The sequence below is a fragment of the Simochromis diagramma genome, unplaced genomic scaffold (assembly GCF_900408965.1).
Source record: "Simochromis diagramma unplaced genomic scaffold, fSimDia1.1 OVJJ01000348.1, whole genome shotgun sequence".
Lineage (NCBI taxonomy): Eukaryota > Metazoa > Chordata > Actinopteri > Cichliformes > Cichlidae > Simochromis > Simochromis diagramma.
Window position 1 is genome coordinate 2,499,480 of NW_024386755.1, and position 22,631 is coordinate 2,522,110.

At 38.4% G+C, this 22,631-nt stretch overlaps 1 protein-coding gene across 2 annotated transcripts in view; it reads right to left on the reverse strand.

Annotated features, from left to right (window-relative positions):
- The window catches only part of clcn2c (chloride channel 2c), a 224,527-nt gene that overhangs the window by 188,766 nt on the left and 13,130 nt on the right, over positions 1–22,631 (reverse strand). Inside the window, exon 1 of one of the 2 annotated variants that reach the window (XM_040025301.1) lies at positions 14,090–14,883. The exons of the other annotated variant lie outside the window; for it this stretch is intronic. Within the exon in view, the coding sequence (XP_039881235.1) occupies positions 14,090–14,194 (105 nt within the window). The 5' untranslated portion in view covers positions 14,195–14,883. Of the gene's footprint in view, positions 1–14,089; positions 14,884–22,631 lie in introns of those variants that run through there. 2 annotated transcript variants of the gene reach the window in all.

A 22,631-nucleotide genomic window follows, 5' to 3' on the forward strand; every position in this document is an offset into this window, starting at 1 on the left:
CTTTTGTTCAGCTCACTAAAAGTCTGCACTTTAACTGCATCTAAGTTGTTTCAAATTCATTGTGATAATTTACAGAACCGAATATTTATGGACTTAACTGTACATGTCTGCTATTCTAATTATTAATTTTGACAATGTAGGAAAAGAAGAAATGGAAAGAATTTTTTGTTATTTGGAAGAAAAGTTGACCCCCAATGTCAACTGAGACCAAAGGATGAGAGATGGAAAAAGACTTGATGTCAGTCAAGTGCGAATACCAAACTCAAGGAATAAAATCTAAAGACAAATAAACAAAGGCTTAATGCCCTGTTTTTCCATTCTTTTTTTCTCTTCTATTTAATGCACAAAAAGTGTGTTTGTCACACCCATATTAACATAAAAGCAATCACTCACAAGTGCTAATGCAAAAGCTCATGGCTATTATTTGACTGTGCGACAGCTTGTTTGCTGGAGGCATGTAAGTGTGACAGATTCGGCCGAGAAGCGGTAAACACACCTACAGAACACTGAATTAGAAAGCTGACACCCAAGCACTTGAACGAATTGCTGGTAATTTTCTTTTTACGCAATTAGTGTATGTATGTATTTGCGTGTTTTGAGTGTAAGTTCTTGAATAATCATATTCTGTTAGAACACAAAGAAAGCTCCAAACACTGTGGCAGGAACACTCAGCGTCTCTGAGTGTAATGGTTAAACCAAATGCTGGCTAAATGCTCAGTGTCTTGCACAACAGAACTGGTCAGTGGGAGAAGCGGAGCCCTGAGTAGTGACAGGGCTAAAAAAAAAAAAAATTAACTTTACACGTGGGAGAGTCACGTAGGTGAGCACCTTTTGTGACAGGAGGTGCTCAGTTGCGACGGCTCTGCCCTTCACCAGATTTCTCCTTTCCACACAGTCTGTGTCAATAAGACGAATCAGTTTGGTAGCAGGAAAAACCACCACATTTCACTCTTTCTAATCCTCTTTTGACTTCTGTGAAAGACACACCTGGCATCCTCCAACAGGTCTGCTGCTCTCCAATAGCCTGTAAGTGCCTACTGTTATACACCTGTCATTGGACTACAAGTGGGGTTTTCTGGTAGCTGGATCTTGGATTTTATTCTGCTTTATACCTCTACTTCACTGCTCCAGAATTTTATTCAGAAAAACTCTCAAACATCCACCCAGAAAACTTCATCTTATTGTATCATTAATGTTTATTTATAGTATATATCAATATTGATCATAATTAGCAACTTTACAAATGTAAATAGATTTTTTTTTAAACTTTTAAATGTAAATTTACCAGACATTTGTGAAGTGCGCTTCAAAGAGTCCGCTGTCTTTTTCTTTGAACGATGATAATTATAAAAAATAAAATAAAACAAAGAGATAAAATTAGAAATATGAGATGTTTAATGCTTACAGTCCTACCTTAAAATTCTTTTTTCTTCTCTTAACTAATTGAAGCCTTTCATTGAACTACCAAATAAACAAATTGGTACCCTCTTTCTGGCCGCACTTCTGCTATAATTTTGTTTGTATTTAACAAAATAAAAATGTATAAAAACATATAAACATTAGTTTTTGACTAATAGTGAAAATCGGTTTCCTTTACCAACAACTCTCACACTGAACTAACACAGCCAATCCCTCATGTTTGTACTCTCTGCTCATATTACCTTCTTATTAAATTATTTTTTGTTTTTTAAAGAACTTTTTTTTAACATTGCACACAACAACAAACCAATCTTCCCTAACAAAAGAAGTAACTTCAATGGCCAAATTGCTATCTATCTATCTATCTATCTATCTATCTATACATACATACATACATACCTAATGTAAGTGAAGCACCAATAGTTTACTGTTAGTTTCAGTGTGTAAACCTGACAGAAACATATGAAAAAATAAAGGAACAATGGAATTTATTTCTGAACCCTTTTCATCAATAAATTGCGACAGCTATTCTTTACCTGTATTTCACAAGTAAAACCGTCATAAACCCTCTGTTTTAAACCACTGTATAAGTTTGTTAGCCTTTAAAAAGGTCATCAATTTTCTGAGTATTATTATCCCTTCAAGCTTTGTTCCGCTTTCACCCACGAGGATCTGATGTGCGGTAAACCAATTAAAAAGATTCTAAACACATGTCTCACAGCTGTGGATGCTGCTGCTTTCTTTTTATTTTGATTTATATCATGAACTTTAAAAAAAAAAAAAAATTCATATTTGTGTGGCTTTTATTCTTGTATTTATTTTTGAATGGAGCATTTGCGTGCACACTTTCTTTTAAGCAGTGATATTTCCCACTTAAAACTTTATTATTCCTCTCCGCTGCTTTCTTCAGTCAACATCTGACCTTCTCTGAGTTTAAAGGGCCATAATGCATCCTCCACCCCTTAATTTGTTTATTCTTGGTTTGAATGAGTGTGTTTGTGCATATACATATTGTGTGAGTGTAAGTGTGCTATATTAGAGCCCATTTCATGCAAAGCTGCTCTCCGCTAAGGCATGTGATGTTGTTTGTCTCAGTCTTGACACTTTTATGTCTTTCTCTCTGTGTTAATAAGCAGTGAAATCAAACTTGCAATCCCTCGAGGCTTAGAGGACCTCCTCCTTATCCTCCTCGCAGCATGTGCAGAACTCAAAAACATCCTGCAGCCATGTGTGGTTTCTCTTGGTCTATCTAAAAAGCTGCTCAAAGGACTGCCGGACAATAGATCATTTGCAACAGTGGAGTGTGAGGAAGGGATGTTGTTCTGTGGTTGCAACAATTAGGCTCATTCACACAGTGGTAACACTGCAACAGTGACCCCTTTTGTTGGCTGCACAGTGTACACATATAATTTATATTCTGCATATCTAATGAACATCTGACTATATATAGGTTGTTCCATGTTCTGATTAATCTCTGAGAAAATCTTCACAAAATATGACAGAAAGATGCATATACTACATCTCTCCAGTCTCCAGTCTGCTAAGGAACATCAAATTCTGGAGTTTGCATATTCTTTCCGGGTACTCCAGTTTAATTCCACAGTCCAAAGACATGCAATTAGTAGGGTTGGGTTAATTGACAATTCTAAATTTCCCATAAGTGTAAAGGCGTACATGAATTGTTGTCTGTCTCTCTGTGTTTGACCTGTGACTTGCAACCCAGGGTGTAACCAGTTTCTCGTCCTATGGGAGGTAGGATAGGTTCCTGCCTCCCATGACTCTGAGCCGAGTAAGTGGAAGAGGATGGATGGATGAATAAAACCTAATATTCAGTCCACTGATTAGCTAACTCCTAGTCCAAATGTTGGTTGGTGGTTCAATCCCAGTGGCTTCTGTCTCCAAGTGTTCTTCGAGCTACTGCAAGATACTGAACCTGAAACTCCCCCTGATACATTGATCTGAGTGTAAATATATGAGAATGGTAGACAAAACGTAGGTATAGGAAAAAGGGACAAAAAAAACCTGTCCTCTTACATCCATGTGAAACTAGACGCTGTCTTCTAAAAAAGAAGACAATGTTTGGATTGCTGAAGCAATCAACAGCTTCTCAAAACTGGACCTGGGGATACAAAGGTTTGCATTTTACACACTTGGAAGGATATTGCATGTGGGCGTGCACCATTAACAATGCTAAAAAAGTTTTTCTCAGTAGACAAGTGGTGGTTAATATTTTTTGTTCTTTAGATATGACACATATGATTCACCTAGCGATTCTCAACCCTCTACAACCTCACAGGTGATGGTCAGGTGCAATGTTCCCTCTAGTTTGTTTTTTGTTCATGACCTGTGTAGTATGTTAACACTATTGGAAGTAAGAAAATAACTTGAACTCCAATTTTGAAAACACAACTTTCCTTTTTATTTTATTTTATTTTTTTTTATAAAGCTCTGACTGAAAGCTCTGAGTCTGTGGTCTGGGAGAGAGTCCTGTAACTCTCTGTCTGCAAAATATAGTATATAGTGACCAATGTTGGGCAATTAATTATATAGTTACTTCTTCAAAAAAGTAACTGAGCTATGCAAAAAACAAAGGTTTTTTGAAGCTGTTTAACTAAAAATGCAGCAAAGGCGTTTCTTTAAATAAACATTTCAAACTATTTACAGAACAATCAGCTGTTCTGCATCAAATTTGATGCCACACAAATAAAAAAAAATTCTGTCCACTATGAGATAAAGAGGAACAACAGCCTGATACCTGGAGGCCTGACAACAGGAGATGTATCACTCCTGTAACATTCAGTAGTCGCCTCATTGTTCTGACACACACAACAAAACTATTGACTACACCAGCGGTCCCCAACCTTTTTTGCGCCACGGACCGGTTTATGCCCGACAATATTTTCATGGACCGGCCTTTAAGGTGTCGCGGATAAATACAACAAAATAAAACTAGTACCGGCACCGAAAAAAAGAAAATTTATTCATAACACAGGTGAAAAGACCAAGGAAAACCGAGTAAACGATAAAAACGATAACAAAATAACGCTGAAAACCGATAAAAACCCTGAAAACTATACATTTCACACCTGAGCGTCAACTTTCGCGGCCTGGTACCAAACGACTCACGGACCGGTACCGGTCCGAGGCCTGGGGGTTGGGGACTGCTGGACTACACTACACACTAACTACACAATATTTGCGCTAAACGTTGCAAATCTCTCAGATCTCAAAACACCACCGTCACTCCTAAAACTTCCCTCTTCCTAAACTACTAAATGCCATGTTGCCATATCATTTTTGATTGGTCAACATGGTACATTTTTCCACCAATAGGAAAGGGTGGGTTTTGTTTTTGCTCACAGGCGGAGAGTGCTTTTAAGCGCTTTCCTTATAAAACGCCGTTTTTACCGTTTCTTCCCGCAGTAAATATAAACAACGACAGTATTCAGGAAGAAAACCAAACATTGCAGATATTTTTATCATAACTCTGGTTTTACGTGGCCGATCAACACAATTTAAAAACTGGTATAAAGTCCACACTTTTTCCGTCAATTGTTCCATCTGTCCTGCTCACATCTCCAATGGTTGTACATGTTGTCATTAACGTGGCTTCACTCTACATCAGCCACGCCGCTTTGCTAGCTAAAACACCGGTGTCGGCACATAAAGACGCTGTCATAGCCTGTCGACGACGTTGATTAGCTGCGTATATACGAATGTGAATCACATTATTGGCTGGACTATGGGATAAGGTGGCATCGTTCTAATCCCATACGGGAGCAGCCAGTCACTTACTGACTAACACTGTAAAACAGAATTGTTAAAGTTTTAATTTTAATTTCAATTCAGGTTAGATTTGGGGTTTTTTTGTGCGCAACGCAGATTTTCCGTGCGCAGAGACCGTGCCAGCAGTGCGCAATTGCGCACGCGCGCAGCTTAGAGGGAACATTGGTCAGGTGCATGGGTAGGGGTAGAAAGGGGAATGTAACCTCTGTTTGTTTAAGGCCAAAAAGGGTCTTATTTAGGCTCAGGGAATCATCATTGTATTCAGTAAAACAGATGATATGTCTGGGCATGCTGGGAGTAATAAACACACTGTAAATATTGTGGAATACAATCCACAGTGACCTCTCTCTTTTTTACGGGTTTTTTACATACCTCTCCTTGTTTTCCCCTTTGGTCCTGTCGTAATTACAATAATAATAATAATAGCTTATCTTAGACTAAGCCTAGATTTCATCTCACCTATTGTCAGACCACTGTCGCTGTCATATGGAACACCACAATGCACACATAAACACATTTTTCTTTTGTTCTTCACCATTTGTATACACAGTAGTTTTTCACAGCTGCAACTTAATTACATCAACCAGGTTATGTGGTTGATTCAGCTTCTCTGTTTGTTCGTGGGACTAATCAAAAAGTTATGGCTTGATTTATGTCAGATGAACAGTTGGGTGCTCTGGAGGTAAGTAATGTTAATACAGAGATCAAAACAAAACATCTGTGTCATAGCAACATATTGTTGAATGTTATGGTTTCCCGATTTAACCACTGTGGATTTGTTTCACTGATTATTGACTTTAAGTCACTAAAACAAATAAAAACAGATTTTAACACTCATCATTTATAGAGTCAAAGAAGTCAAATATTCAAAGCAGAGAATGATCTAAATAAAACTGTCAAAAGCAGATATTGTTCTTGCTTTGACCAAAACTTTCAAATGTAAAGACTTACTGTTCGATTCCAATTTTTTATGTATTTACATTTTTCAAAATTATATACTTAAATATATAAAATTCATCAGTAAATAGAGCTGGATAAAGTTTGGAAAGCATACTTGTCTAAATCTAAAAAAGAGCAGTAACCCTCACAAAGGGAAAGGTCGGAGTTGACAACACAAATTATTCTTATTAAATTTCTAAATTAGTCTTTTAATCATACTGAAATTGTTACATTAAATCTTAGGTTTCCCCTACCTGCCAAATCCCTTTTTAGCCCAGCCCATTAACACATGGATACTCTATGACAGAAATGAAAAAACAGTGAAGTAAACATCTAGAAACACAAGGATTCTGATTCTTAACTGTTTCATTTATTTCTATATTTTGTTTTTATTCATTTTTTACTTTTTGTCTTCCATACATTCCAGAGTTACAGTATCTATAACTTATGATATAAGTTTGCACATTTCCAGGACATACAGAATGCTATAAGTCTATTTGTGTGACAGGACCCACGGGAGTCACACAACTCGAAATGAATAATTCAGAGTGTGTTCAGGCAGCAGCAGACTGACCATCTGGAGGTTCTGGAGAACAGCGAGCACCAGGAGGTCTGCTCGGTCCAAACAGCACTACTTTAGGCCTGAATGAAACCACATTTGGTGTTACCTTTATAAGATATAACATTACTTATAACCAGGGGCGGATCTAGAGAAATTCATAGGGTGGCATGAGGGTGGCAAAATCAAAGCCTTTTTTTCCAAACACATATGCAGGTGGTGAAAAATTATGCACACATTTTGTAAACATATACAACTGTTTATCTAAAAATGCAGCCAATACACCTGCCGTTTTTATTTTATTTTGCACAACCATTTAAAAATATTACTCTAACTAAAATGAGAGAACAATCAGGTCTCACAATAGGATGCTCTACAAATTGTGTGTGCCAGTAAAAAAAAAAAAGTTTGTCCACCACAAGACAGAGGAGAACACCACAGGGATAAATCTGCTGGCCTGACAACAGGAGGTGCATCACTCTGCTGGTTTTCTACCTGGTGAAAGTGTTTACACTGCAATGTGCCTTTGTGACATTCATTAGTGCCCTCACTGACACACAAAACAAAACAGCGACTACAAAACAGACTAAATGCACAAGACAACACAACACACTAACTACATACTACACACTAAACGTCAGAAATCTCCCACTTCTAAAAACTCGCTATCTCACTTGCTCGCTCTGTCTCGCTGCCATTACTGTCACTCCCAAAACTTTCCCCTCTGTCTAAACAACCAAATCCCACGTGTTGACTTATTTTTTAATTGGTCAAAATGGTACATTTTCCCACCAATAGGAAAGAGGTGTCTTTTTTTCCCCTTTCTTTACTGTTTTCTCACTGTACTGTTTTCTCACCCCTCCCACCCCACAAAAAAACCGTGATGATATATATATATATATATATATACACACACATATATACATATATACAGTGGAACCCCGACTTACGAAATGAATTTGCTCCCGAGGGTCTTTGGTAAGTCAAAAATTTTCGTAAGTCAAATCACCCATCACGCCTTTTGAGTGAACGATAGGCTATAGGCTAACTGCTAACTGCAACAACAATAAGTCGTTCAAGTGGAACAGCGAAGCGCAAGTATGAAAGCCAAGGGGGTTGTCACATGATTCGGAAGGCATTGTGGGCACTGCCAGCGGATTTCGTTACTCGGGCATTTTGCCGTAACACGGGCAGAAATATTGCAGTTAAGTGCCTTCGTAATTTGAATTTTTCATTAAATGGGGTATTCATAAGTCGGGGTTCCACTGTATATACATATATCATAACGCTGGATTTACTGGCCTGTAATTAAAATTTTAAAACTTTGAAGTCCAAACTTTCAACACGGGCTGAAAGTGTCAGCGTGGCTGCAGCTTGTTGTTATGTCAGCTTGAATCAGTCATGTGATTTGGAGGTGCAGCGTGTCCGTGGACCCCAAAGGGTTAATAACACTCACCCTTATTCCATTTCCAGAGTGCAACAACCAACCAGCTGTGTAAAATCTGAAATTCCCATGGTGTTGTTCAAAATGTGCTCTGACACAATCATAAGCATCACTTGCTACTGAAAACAAGAAAAAAGCCAGTCTGCACTATTGGCTGAACCATTTGTTAATGGTGGAGGTGGGTAACACGCACCCTCTAAGCTGCGCGCGTGCGCAATTGCGCTGTTGTTCTCCTTTATCTCATAGTGGACAGAAATTATTTTTTGGAGTGGCACAAATAATTTGTGTGGCATCAAATTTGATGCAGAACAGCTGATTGTTCTGGATATTGTTTGAAATGTTTATTTAAAAAACGCCTTGGCTGCATTTTTAGGTAAACAGCTGCAAAAAACTTTGTTGTTTGCAAAACTCAATTACTTTTTTGAAGAAGTAACTATATAATTAATTGCCCAACATTGGTCATTATATACTATATTTTGCAGAGAGAGAGTTACAGGACTTTCTCCCAGACTACAGACTCATAATACAAGTCAGAGCTTTATAAAAAAGAAAGAAAGAAAGAAAGAAAGTTGTGTTTTCAAATTAGGAGTTCAAGTTATTTTTACTTCCAATAGTGTTAACATACTACACAGGTCATGGACAAGATTTTTTTTAAATTTTCATTATAAGTGGGCTAAAGCAGTTAATTAAAAGTAGTCTAACATAAATGTAAATGCTGTAATTTGATTATTTTAATAAACCATGTAACTTGAATGGATTCGATGCTGGCGTGACCACAGTGCACACATCTGCTGTCGCTCAAGGTGGTCCAAGGGACCGCTCAGGGAGCTTGTGTGTTCGCTCAGACACATGAAAAATTAGAGGGAACATTGGTAACACGATGCAATATATTCAGTTTTAGCATTTATGTTCACTGTTAACTGTAACTATGCTCAAAGTGTTAATGCCATCTTATTTTAATAAACAACACTGTCATATGCAAAACTAGGGTGGCACTTTGGGTGGCAAGAGATAATTTTAGGGTGGCACTTGCCACCCCATGCCACCCTTCTAGATCCGCCCCTACTTATAACATTTTTATTTTCTAAAACAGAACAATTCCTGTTTCACCAGCAAAAAACAATGAAGAAGCGCCTGTCAATTGAGGCAAATCCACAGTCTTTCCTTGGTTTTTAACTCATGAAAATCTATGAGCAGGCCATAGGACAGTCCTTGGTAACCTCTCTCGTAGAGATAGCGTGAGAAGCTTAATGTTTCAGAAGGGAGTAGAGTAAAGCTGCTAATCCTCCACATCAATAGGAACCAGTTGAGGTGGTTCAGGTGTAAAACTAGCTGGTTGTGTGCATCCCCACCCCTTTACTTTAGTGTTCCCAGTCACAATTGACTGGTCAGTTTTAACAGCTCTTAAATTAACATAAAAAACATTTTTCACCACCAAATTCAGTTCAGTGGGTAGTTCAATGGGTCGTTCAGTGGGTCTTTCATTTATTTGGTCATTCAGTGGGCCATTCAGGGGGTCAGAGGCCAAAGGGGGTGTGGGGGGATTGCCATTTCTTTACTATGGTGGTCACTTTTGACACTATAGATGTAACAAAGTTGATTACCTAGAGGTCACCTTAGAAAAGCTGTAGGAGGTTCCCCTTGAAGAGATAAGTCTGAGCTTCTTTACTAGATGCTCCTGCAAACTGAACCCAGGTAAGCATCAGAAAATGGATGGATGAATGGAAAAATCAATCAAATTCATTTAACGTAGACAAGGGCAATACAACAGTGACAGTGATCCTCTTAGTTCTCTTTTTAGCTTTAGTTCTCTTATTTTCAGTTAGCCAATATAAGCCTGCTTATGCCATGAAGTGATTCTTATACAATATTCCCAACTTCTTAAAATAATATCCCAAACTAATCCATAGTTTTTGTTACTACTGTGATTGTGTTCCTACAAAAAAATCTGCAATTTGTATTCAAAGTACAAGTGTGTGACTCAATCCAGAAAGTATGCTATTAAGTGACCATTTTAATTATTTTAAAATAATTCTTAAAATAATATCCCAACCAACTATCATAGTTTTTTTTCCCACTGTGATTGTGTTTGTATGGAAAATCTACACTTGAATTTAAATGTCAGAATCAGCTCGCAACTTTTTAAAAAACGTCAATCTTCATGACATGGAAAACACCAATAATAATAGTCTTAAACCCTTTATTCTGCTTGGACTTTTATTCTTGGACTCTAATAGAATGGCTTTGTATGATTTACAGTACACACAATAATGCTTATTTATTCACTGTCTAAAAACCAGGTGAGTCCATGCATTTCTGTTTAAGTCAACTTTCTTCTGGTTGGCTGTTCCTCATAAACAATAGGTGTGAACGGAATGTGGGCGGGGCTTTTGCCCTGAAAGCCAAAGGTGTGTTAGAGTCAGTCTAAGAGCCAATCCCCACTTCCTGTTAAACTCACTGCACAAAACTCAAAAGAGTGAAATGTAAAATGGCTAAAGCAATTCTTGATTACTGCTTTTAAGGCTACATCCACACGTACACGGGTATTTTTTAAAAAATAATCCCGTCCACACGTAAATGCAGAAATGAAGGAAAACGCTGCTAGGAACATGCCAAAGCAACAGGTGGTGATATATTCCTAACCGTGTAGAAATGTTGGCCAATCAGAAGTCTAGAAGCCTCGGTGGGAAATAGTAAACAAAAATGGGGCATAGAAGCAGAGTCGTATGTGTGGAGGGACAGTAACTGTGTGTGCATATGTAAGCATTTAAACACTGCAGAGAGTACAATTAACAGTAACAGTATTGTAGAAATTCATTTCACCGAAACAATAACGTGGTGCACAGTGTGACGTCAAAAAAGGCGCACACCTTTGACGCTGCGTTTTCTGCGTTTTCTCCGTTTTTCTCGTCCACACATAAATGCAAAGTTTTTGAAAATATCCACCCTGGCAGGAGTTTTTAGAAATCTCCTTTTTTAGTGACTGAAAACGCCGTTTACGTGTGGACGAAAGGTGCAAACGCATAGAAAAATCTGCGTTTTCAAAAATACCTGGGTATGTGTGGACGTAGCCTAAGGCTCATTGTGGCTGAGTGTTTATGTAACTGCAAGACAAGAATAAAGATACTTAATCATAATGTAGACAGAGTTGGCACAAGTACTGACATTCTGTACTTAAATAGAAGTACAAATAGTACTGTTAAAAAGACTCCAGTAAAAGTTGGAAGTACTGATTCAACTAATTTACCAAGCCAGGGCTCAAACTGGCAACCTTCCGATTACAAGGCGAACTCCCAACTCTTGAGCCACGATCGCCCCAACAAGGGGAGAGTAAGGGCCTGTCTCAATATGCATACTTGTGCGTACTTGCGTTCTCGTGATACATCATCAGTTGGAGACCAAGTACTGTTCCAATTCAAAGTAGGCATCAAGCCGAGAACCCGAAAAATTCCCGGATGTGTTCTCACTCCGCCTGTTTTATTGAGCATGCATCGGTGGTGACTTGTGTGTACTTGGTACAGCTAAATATCCCAGAATGCATTTAGTCCAAAACCCAAACGTGACAATGGCTGAGGAGTGCGGCTAAAAACTTTTATTACTCTTTCTGGGTCACAAAATAAACTTTGAAGTTATTTTCAAGCGAGAATGTAGCTGTGTACACTTCAAATATCTGCTCGATTTATCTAGATAGCATATATTTCCAAATGTGCTCTGACGTTTTCGGAGACGTCTGTTACCCACCAGCTCCATAGCAGACCGGGAGGTCGAGGATCACTTGAGCCGGCAAGAACAGTGGACTCCCGGCACATCGTTTTCAACCCCTCCGTGGTCTTTCGCTACTCAGGTTAAACATGATATATAAGTCTCTTAGATGACTTCGAAATGTTAATGTTCAGTTTATTTCAGTGTTTTATTTGTTCCTGGCTGAGATATATTTCAATTCAGGAGGAGACATTTTCACTGGGAACAAAAACAGCATGTTAATATGTGGAGATTCTGAAGGATGCTTCAAAATGATCAGATTATATTTTAAATATTTGTTCAGTTCTCTTCCAAACCCCAGCAGCTGTCTATTGTAATTTTTGAGTGTCCACTAAAATAAAAATAAAAGCCTTCTAACATCTCACCTGTTTGTTTTTATTAAGGCATACATGTCACGGGTCTGGGTCCGTTGGACCCAGTATGTGGAGTTTCATGTTTTTGTTATTCCATGTTTGAGGTTATTATGTTTTGGTTTTAGTTTGCATCAGGGATTGTTTTCTTGTTCTCTTGTTGTGTTCATGATGATGATGATGATGATGATTATTTGAGTTTCATGTTTAAGGAATTGTTCTCGGTTGTATCTCACGTTTAGTTTAGTTCAGGTTCCATGTGTCATTCTGTCTGTCTCTCAGTGTCAGGTCTGCGTCTTGGTGTGGTGTTCTGAGTTTCCTGTTTTATTGTGAAGGTCTGTGTCATATGTGAGTGTGCTCAGTTTACGTTTCCCCTGTTCCGTCAGCTCAGATTCCTCCCAGCTGTGTTGCCCTCCTGTTTCTCATCCCCTGATTACTGGTGTGTGTATTTAAGCCCTGTGTGTTCTCCTGCCTGTTGCTGGTTCGTCTGTATAACTCCGTGTCAGTCTGTTACCCTGTGTTTCTTGGTATCCTGTTCCTTAGTCTGCGTCTCTCTGCTCCGCTCTCCGTTTTGTAGACTTCAGGTTTGCTCTTTAGTTTCTCCCAGTTTAGGTTTGTCATTACTCATGCTTCATTGCCTGTTTTTGCCACTGCCACCGTGTAAATAAACTTCACTCGTATCATCAGTTTGCTGCATTTTGGATCCTCCTTTTCCTCCACTCCACACGGCTCACTCCGCCAGCCGTGACAATACATGTACATTATTTTTATTAATAGAGATTTCACTACTGAGGTTAAACACAATATATAAGTCACTTAGATCACTTCTAAATGTTAATGTTTGGTTTGTTTCAGTGTTTTATTTGCTCCTAAGTAAATCGGTTTGGCTGAGATTAAAGTTAAGCTTCATAACATATTAATCACAGTTAAATTAAGAGGGGACAGCAGTAAAAACTCCAGACCCGTGACATCATCAAGTACACTGGTGTTCCAATTGTACAAATCTTGCTCGCGTTCTCGGCAAGTCCAGACTCGCCGAGAACACGAGTACAGTCTTGCGTACTTGAGAATTGAGAAAGGCCTTGAAGCTAAACACATAGACAACCGGAACATTGGACTTCTTCAAAATAAAACAGGAAACATAATGAAACGCAGACATGACAACATGAACTTGACAACAAAAAGTATGCAGACATGAAACACAAAGGACAAGGAAGATTATCAGAGGGGTTGAAAACACAAGGGGAATCTAATAAACAAATGAACTTAGATAACCTAATGAACTTAAACATAACCCATGAACATCAAAATAAACTAAAACTCAAAACGTTGGGTCAAAAGACCCAGGATCGTGACACCTGCTGCTCTTTTTGGATGTACACACCTGAATTCAACCAGATGTGTGCAGATGTTTCATGAGTTCCTGGCTAATTTCCATCCTCTGCACTTACAGTATACTATTTATGTTGCCTTTTTTTCTAGATGGTATAAAGTTGGTATGAAGGTGGAATTCATCAGCTAAAATCAGTATGAATCTCTGCTACACTTGATGTAACCTAACACTGACCATGAAACCACAGCCACTGTGCACCAGTCACACACTGTTCTTTACTTTAAACCCACCATAGTACAGCAAACAAACCTGTTTGTCCTGCACTAGCTGCTTTTCATATAATCTTTAAATAAAACAGTCTACCTCAGTTTGTTTTGCAGCACATTTCAAAATATGAAAAAACATGCCATATGTACAGACCCAATATCTGATTTAAAAACATGAAGACTTGTAAGCTTTACATTTTCAGTTTATCAAGCACCACTGAGCATTCTTACCTTTAATTCTAAGCTCTCTTCTTCCTCTCCTGTACTGTCTTTATTATCATTCTCTGTCTCTGAGTGAAGTTGGCTCTTCTTGTTTTCTCTCCCTGTGAAATACATCAGCTGGATCTTTAGCCAGGAAGCTAGGTCCTTTATGTTCGGTCCTCTTCTGTGGGGCTACCTAGATGCTGAAGTACCACACCCTGTAACTTATGGACACCTGCAGTTAGTCTGGTGTTGTGCAAAAGCAAAAGTATTTGTACTTCGTTACTTCTCATCCCTAAAGGAAATTTACATATGTATGACAAGTCCAACTTGTTCAGCAGGATTCCCAGTTCCACTTGAAAAAGTACTTCTTCTCTATGACTTATGTACTTGTCTATGACTAAAATGTATATTCAAAGTACAAGTGTGTGACTCAATCCAGAAAGTATGCTATTAAGTGACCATTTTTATTATTTTAAAATAATTCTTAAAATAATATCCCAACCAACTATCATAGTTTTTTTTCTCACTGTGATTGTGTTTGTATGGAAAATCTGCACTTGAATTTAAACTATTTATTCTGCTGTTTTCAACTCCACATTCTTATTCTTGGACTCCTATCGAATGCCTTTGTATGATTTAAGTTCACGATAATCCTTATGTATTCACTATCTAAAAACCAGGTGAGTCCATGCGTTTCTGTTTAAGTCAACTCTCTTCTGGTTGGCTGTTCCTCATAAACAATCCGGTTGTTCAGTCTGGCGTCACTAGCCGTGTCTGTACCTAAACTCCGCTGCAGGTCCATATATCAAACGATCACTATGGCATTACTGAGAGTTGAAAAACTGTCTAAAGTCTTTCATCTTTAATAAAATGATCAGCGTTCTGCTCTACCAGGTGTAACAATTGAGTTTAACATCCAGGCATCCATGAAAACGGAATTTATGACATTTAACGGAGTTAGAAGTTAGCAGGGAGTTAGCTCGTTAGCTTCTATCTAAATACAATATAGCATGTCCTGACTGCGGGGTTTTGGAAACAAATTAAAACGTACAGCTCTGTTATCACTTCCAACATAAATGAAGACAGAAAACTAAACAGCAGTGACGTTTGTAGGGTTACTGAAGTTGGGCTAGCTGGTATATAATGATGTGCTACGTGACCGCTAGCGACACAGCTATGTTAGCATAATATAAACAAGCTAACTTTTTTTCCACTCGATAAAAGTTAACGTGAGTGTTCTCGGTGGTCAGGAACAAATGTAATCGCATGGCAGGATGCTGTAAAAGGACCAAACTTCAGCCAGGAGAACAACTGAGATAATCCATCCACAATACGAGGTTAGTCATTCATATACTGCTGCATGGGCTGGGCTGTAGTTACATCCTAAGGTTTTAAAAACTGAGCTTAAATAAATGATTAGCGGTAATAAAAGCCGAGGGGGAGGTCAACAGTGATCACTGACTGTTTTTAGGAGCTTTTTGAGATCAAATAGAAGAAAAACATAACATTAAACATGTTACAACACAAAGCCATATTAACCGCAGACTACTTTCGGCCCGGATAGTAGATTCGTCGCGTCATCACTTAACAACCGGATAGGTTTGAATGGAATGTGGGCGGGGCTTTTGCCCTGAAAGCCAAAGGTGTGTTAGAGTCAGTCTAAGAGCCAATCCACTTCCTGTTAAACTCACTGCACAAAACTCAAAAGAGTGAAATGTAAAATGGCTCTCTAAGCAAAATTCTTGATTAAAAAAACTGCTTTTTTTTTAAACAATTTGACCATAACATGCAGAATAAATCCTGGGAAGTTTTCAAGTTATATTCGCAGTTATTGGTCCCCACTTAAGCAACGCAACTGAGATGGGTACACTAAGGGACGTATAATCTCAATGATATTATAAAAAAGCCAAGAGTAAAAAAGCACAAAAAACATTGTTGATTGGTGAGCCTAAATCCTGTGTGTTTGGCTCAAAGGAAGCACTTCTACATGCATTGAACTCTAAAAATGTATGTAAATCTTTGACCATTTTTAGTATGAGCACTATAAGAGCATACATATGACAGAAATTTGCGTTTTGAAGTCACTGTCATAGGAAAGTTATGGATATAAATAAGCCTGAAAGACTTGGCATAGGTAATCTTTAAAGATTTCTTGTCCAGTAGGTTTTCAAATACAATTTCAAAAGAGTTTCTGTAAACAGAACAGAGCTGGACCTTTGTTTATGGCTCCAACAAAGACTAAACTGATAAATATGCAGTTTGGCAGTGTAACAAAAGGCAGTTTGATGAACGAGGCCCACTGTCTTTCCAAGAACCTTGAAAATCAATTTCAGACTACTTGAAGATAAAATTATCACAGTGCTGTCTTTCTTTGTATCTCTCCATTAACTTTTGCTCTGTCATGCTCTCACTGACTAGCAATCATTCTCTGCAGACCCTCCATAACATCTTATACTGTGAATGCACATCCTAAGCCTCTTTTGTCTCAGTCACATTAGAGTGAGAATGGTACAGTGACCAGCTTGTGAGTAAAAAAACTGGTGGTTGCAAGGTGACTGCACTGATTTTTTTTTCTGTGCTGTTGGAGACCAATTGGTACGGTGGCCCCTAGAGACAAAGCACGTACAAACTCCAAAACACTTGCAAAATCCAAAACACTTACAAACTCCAAAACACATGCAAGCTCCAAAACACTTACAAAATACAAAACACATGCAAAATACAAAACACGTGCAAAATACAAAACACATGCAAAATCCAAAACACGTACAAAATCCAAAACACGTGCAAAATCCAAAACACACGCAAACTCCAAAGCACTTACAAAATCCAAAACACGTGCAAAATACAAAACACGTACAAAATCCAAAACACGTGCAAAATCCAAAACACGTACAAAATCCAAAACACGTGCAAAATCCAAAACACATACAAAATCCAAAACACGTGCAAAATCCAAAACACGTGCAAAATACAAAACACGTACAAAATACAAAACACGTGCAAAATCCAAAACACATGCAAACTCCAAAACACGCGCAAACTCCAAAACACATGCAAAATCCAAAACACACGCATACCCCAAAACACATGCAAATTCCAAAACACAACGGAAGTGCTCCAGGACGCTAGGGGCAGTGTTGAGCTTTTGTTACCTAGTAACTACACAAGACAGGAAGTACCAATGACCGGATTTGGGGTCTGCAGCCTTAAAGGCCGCATTTTAAGGCCGATTATGTCACAGCGACACGACGAAGACTGTCCCAATTCAAAGGCTGCTCGAAATGCGGCCCTCAAATGCGTCCTTAATTTCCCTGAATTTTAAGGATGGGTCGGTGTAGCCTTCATGGCCCAACATATCCCAGACTTCATAGCGCGGCGGTGGTGTGGATAATTTTGCCGAAAAAAAACGGCGGAAGCGGAGCGGACGAAGAGTAAACTTTCAGAAGTAAGTACTGAATATTATGTCACTTATTTATGCGCAAATGTTTTTATAATGAAAAACATTAAAACATTACTGTTGGCAACATGTCGGGAAAGTTATGTGACATTAGCGACGTTTGTACTAACTTGGTTTTAAAGCCTTTACTTCAAAATATTCGCCGTTCAATAGCTGACTTTAATCTTACAGAGAATGTGATGATTTTATGCGTAATTAAAGTCAGTCATGTCAGTCAGCTGACGGTTCACTCGTTAAGCTGAAAGAAAGATGCTTTAATCACAGGAGTCACACATGTGTCCACTGTACCATCTGGGAACTCTTCTTGTTTAGCACTCGTAATGACACAAACACTAAATCCTCCTTCTCTGGTGCTGTTTTGTAGCAGTGTGTACACCTGAGACTGTCACCTGTCTGTCTGTCCTGCACTCTCTCTCTGTTTCTTTCTCTCTGATTGTGGAATAAAAGTATGAACATGTATTTATAAGTCACATTTGTGTTTGAATCCTGCAGCTTATCACACATTTGATTTCTATGTGTGACACGTGCAAGTGTCCAGAGTGAGGACAGACTGAGGGACCCACTGCTGCACATCATCTGTGAGGCTTTGCACCCCTGATGATCCACCAGGACAATCTCAGCAGTGTGTGAGGAAGAGGAGGAGGAAGAGCCAGCAGCGGCTGACAGATGGAGAGAATAGACAGACTGTTCCCTGTTTGTGAAGGACTGCTAGAAAAGTTTAACATAACTAATTGTCTGTCCTGAATCAGTCTTATTAGGTAATGTTCAAATAATTTTTATCATTCCCGTGTTTTCAGTGTGGGAGAAAGTACTCAGGGCATTCAGGTTACACACTATGAAAGGCAGCAACAAGTTTAATGTTCAGAAACCTAAAGTATGTATCAGCAGCAGAATGGAACTAAAAATAAATGTTTGTTTCAGTTCTATGAAGCTTTGAGTATTTTGGATTAGTAGCACTGCTGTGTTTGTTGCATCATATTGCTGTAATTGTTTATATGCTTTATATATTCTGAGGTAAGTTGATCTATAGTGTTACATCATATTCTATAAGGATGTTATGTGTTTGTATACTTTCTGCCCAGTTTGACCCATTTAGCAGAAGTCAGCCTGTTTAAGGCTCTGATATCTATTCTGTATGACTTAAAGCAGTTATGACATGGTCTGATTTTCTCACCCAATAAAGGAATATTTAATACATCAGTCTACTCTTCATTTTATCAGAAACGGTTATCACAGCTTGTACATTTTCTTTTTACACATGTATGTAAGCATTGAGCCAAATTTAGTAATGCCAACATACTGAAGGAACAACATTTGTCTCTTATATATGATACACCTATATATGCACTGTCAATATACATTTTGAACCAGCTGCAGATGTCAGAGTAACAACTGACTGACCCCCACATAAAGTGCGTTACAGTAGTCCACAGGGGAAGAAATAAAAGCATGGATCACGGTTTCAAAGTGCTGCCTAGAAAGAAAAGATTTCACTCTTGCCAGTCACCTTAAATGATAAAAATGGACTGGTCCAACTTAAAACCTTGGGCAGTAACAACAGGTTTAAAATATACCTCCAGGGGTTCCAAATGAAAAGAAGAGGACTCACAGGGGCCACTGGGTCCAAACACCAACAAATCTGTTTTCTTTTCATTCAAATTTAAAAAGTTTAGAGCCAACCAAGCTTTAATGTCATCTAGGCATGTCAAGAGAGGTTTTATTCAGATGCCATCCTTCGGCTTCAGTGGCAAATAAATTTGGCAGTCATTCCTATATACTTGTCTTTGAGTGAAGATTTAAGGTGGTAAGACATGTAAATAACTGCAACTTGAATCTGTACTGAAGCTCAGTATTTGACACAGAGTTCATGTTCACTGCTGTAATAGCTAATAATGACTAATATAATAACCATAATATTGGCCATATTATATTTACATTACCAAAGTGATATGACTTTAGTCTTATGAACAACATTAGCTAATTGTTATTTACTAGCTAATCTTAAATGACTATTCAGTACAGAAATGAAGCCCAAAAATCACGTTTTACTGTCCTGTGGTCTCAGCCTCAGATACTTATCAAATCACACAAAGCTCTTGTAGAAACAAACAAACAAATGAAAAAAATATGTTCTCCTTCATTTCTGTCAAAAAAAGTTGTATGACACGTTTCCAGCTGTTAGTATCATGGTTGCTAGGCAACCTGGGAAGCGCGACGGAGACTAGAGCCCATGTGTTTGCAACAAACTTGCCGTTTATTTTGCAAATCGAGCTCAACACTGCCCCTAGAGTCCTGGAGCACTTCCGTTGTGATTTGGAGTTTGCATGTGTTTTGGATTTTGTACGTGTTTTGGAGTTTGCATGTGTTTTGGATTTTGCATGTGTTTTGGAGTTTGCATGTGTTTTGGATTTTGCATGTGTTTTGGATTTTGTATGTGTTTTGGAGTTTGCATGTGTTTTGGATTTTGTACGTGTTTTGGAGTTTGCACGTGTTTTGGATTTTGTACGTGTTTTGGATTTTGCATGTGTTTTGGATTTTGTACGTGTTTTGGATTTTGCATGTGTTTTGGATTTTGTACGTGTTTTGGATTTTGCACGTGTTTTGGAGTTTGCATGTGTTTTGGATTTTGCACGTGTTTTGGAGTTTGCACGTGTTTTGGATTTTGTACGTGTTTTGGATTTTGTACGTGTTTTGGATTTTGTATGTGTTTTGGAGTTTGCATGTGTTTTGGAGTTTGTACGTGTTTTGGATTTTGCATGTGTTTTGGATTTTGCAAGGTGTTTTGGATTTTGCATGTGTTTTGTATTTTGTAGATGTTTTGTATTTTGTACCTGTCTTGGTGTTTGCACGTGTTTTGTATTTTGCGTGTGTTTTGTATTTTGTACCTGTTTTGGATTTTGTACCTGTCTCGATGTTTGCACGTGTCTTGGATTTTGTACGTGTTTTGGATTTTGTACGTGTTTTGGAGTTTGTACGTGTTTTGGAGTTTGCATGTGTTTTGGATTTTGTACGTGTTGAGGAGTTTGTGCGTGCTATTTGGAATTTGTAAGTGTTTTGGAGTTTATACATGCTTCGTCTCTAGGGGCCACCGTACAATTGTAAGAAGAAGACACTATCTGGTCACCTAGTTGAGCATGCCTCTGGGAGACCACTTTCAACTGCAAGGCAATTGCACAGTTCATCTGGTGGGTGACAACCTGTCTCCAAAGCCTGACTCAGACTGACTGCAATCACTCTCAGACAGATTGTCAGCATGTTGCAATCAATCAGGGTTATTCTGGGGCTTCGATGCTGGTCATATTCTGGTTATATTCATATATAAGCGGAAAGTTGCTGAGTACATCTATGTCATTTTGCAAATAAATGACTCCTGCAGCTCCTACGTCACTATTTCTGGAAGAATTCAGAATTTCTGTTTCATCTGTTTGATCAGATTTCTGAGTTTTGCCAAATGATCACAGTTAATTGCCAATATCATCACAAGTAGATTGCATGTACTTGTGACCCCATGCAATTGCCAATTTGATGTTTTATCACCATCTTACAGCACTAAAGTTACCTGGCAGACTGCAACTAACTGTGAGTAGTCACAGACCTGGTCACTATCTGCAAAGCAAACATTTCAAAGCCAATGGAAAATTTGGCTGTGCTGCTGTTTTCCCCAGTGTGACTCTAACCCTATCCTGAAACCAAGCACACTTAACATTAGTCACATTTTGCACATACACTAACTACTTGAATACAGTTAGGTCTAATAATACAAGTTTTGTAGTTTTTGGCACCATTCATTACCACAGGGGTTTTAAAATATTTGAAAGATGTGATTGAAGTTTCAGCGTTCAATTATTTAGTTGTCTATATCTACTGTTAGTAGCTCCTACTGCATTCATTAAGGCTATTGTCTTTTTAATGTGTTCTAATTATTTATATCATATTTGATTTTATATAAGTTTAAAACCTTGCGCTGTAACATTAGCCCATGGGCTCACAGTTTGGTGGACACCAAATACTTGAATGCTTTAGAAAAGAATTACCCGAAGGCTAACCAAACTTTGAATGGGTACATAGACTTAGGAATTTTTATAGTGAGACATCCAAAATCATATTAATGACTAACCTCATTCTGGGGATGGATCATCTTAGATGCTCCCTCGACTGAAGTGTGGCCTGTTTTCTGCATTTTTTCCCTGTTATATGATTGTATTTATCTCTGCCCATCAGGGATTCTCACATTAACTTTTGTTAAGTTAACGCTCATTCTCCATTTTTAAGGTTGTAATGTATTTATATTATCCTAGCAATAGCTCTGTAGCTAGCCGCCAGGTAGCATGCCATTATAACCTGAACAACAGCCAAGATCATTTTCATGAAAGATGAAAGAATTTAAACAGTTTTTAACCTACAGTGATGCCGCAGTGTTTGAGTTTGGGAACTGAAGAAGTTTGGACTCGTTAGGGGGGCCAGGTTTCACAATGAGCTCCCCCGAAACTCTGGCTGATTGGGACCCACGCCCAGTTTCATACCTTGGCTCAGGCGATTAGAGGATCATCAGGGGGTCCTTTTGTCCCTCTGTGGGGGGATACTCCCACTAGGTTTATATCTGGGACTCTCCACCATTTGACCTTAGAACTGAAGAAGCTTCTCGGATGAGAGGTGAAACGTCTTCAAGCAACTTATAGAAGTCCAGACGCTTTTCTTTGCAAGCTCCTTTGATTTGGACTCGTTAATGACTAATAATGTCACACTTACTGCAAAATGTGGTTTAGAAAATTCTTTTCACTGTCACAAACTAGACCGCTAGAAGATGTTAGAAAGTTAGAAAGTTAAAAGTTAGGCAGTTAAAAAAAAGAAAACTTTCATATGTGATAACTTGCTTCAATGTGTTTTCCAACCCTGAAAATTTCATGTGTTTTGCAGTGAGGGATCACAAAATGCTATATTTCAATCCACCCCTCTGTATTTTGAGAGCCTGTAAATTTGAAATTGTCAAGGTAAAATTTTGTGGTTAGGTCCTTTCTCCTGTCTTTTAATACACTTTAATTCAGAAACAATAATTCAGCAGGCTACTCCATGCACTGGCATTGAACCATAATGGTGAGGTTTCATATA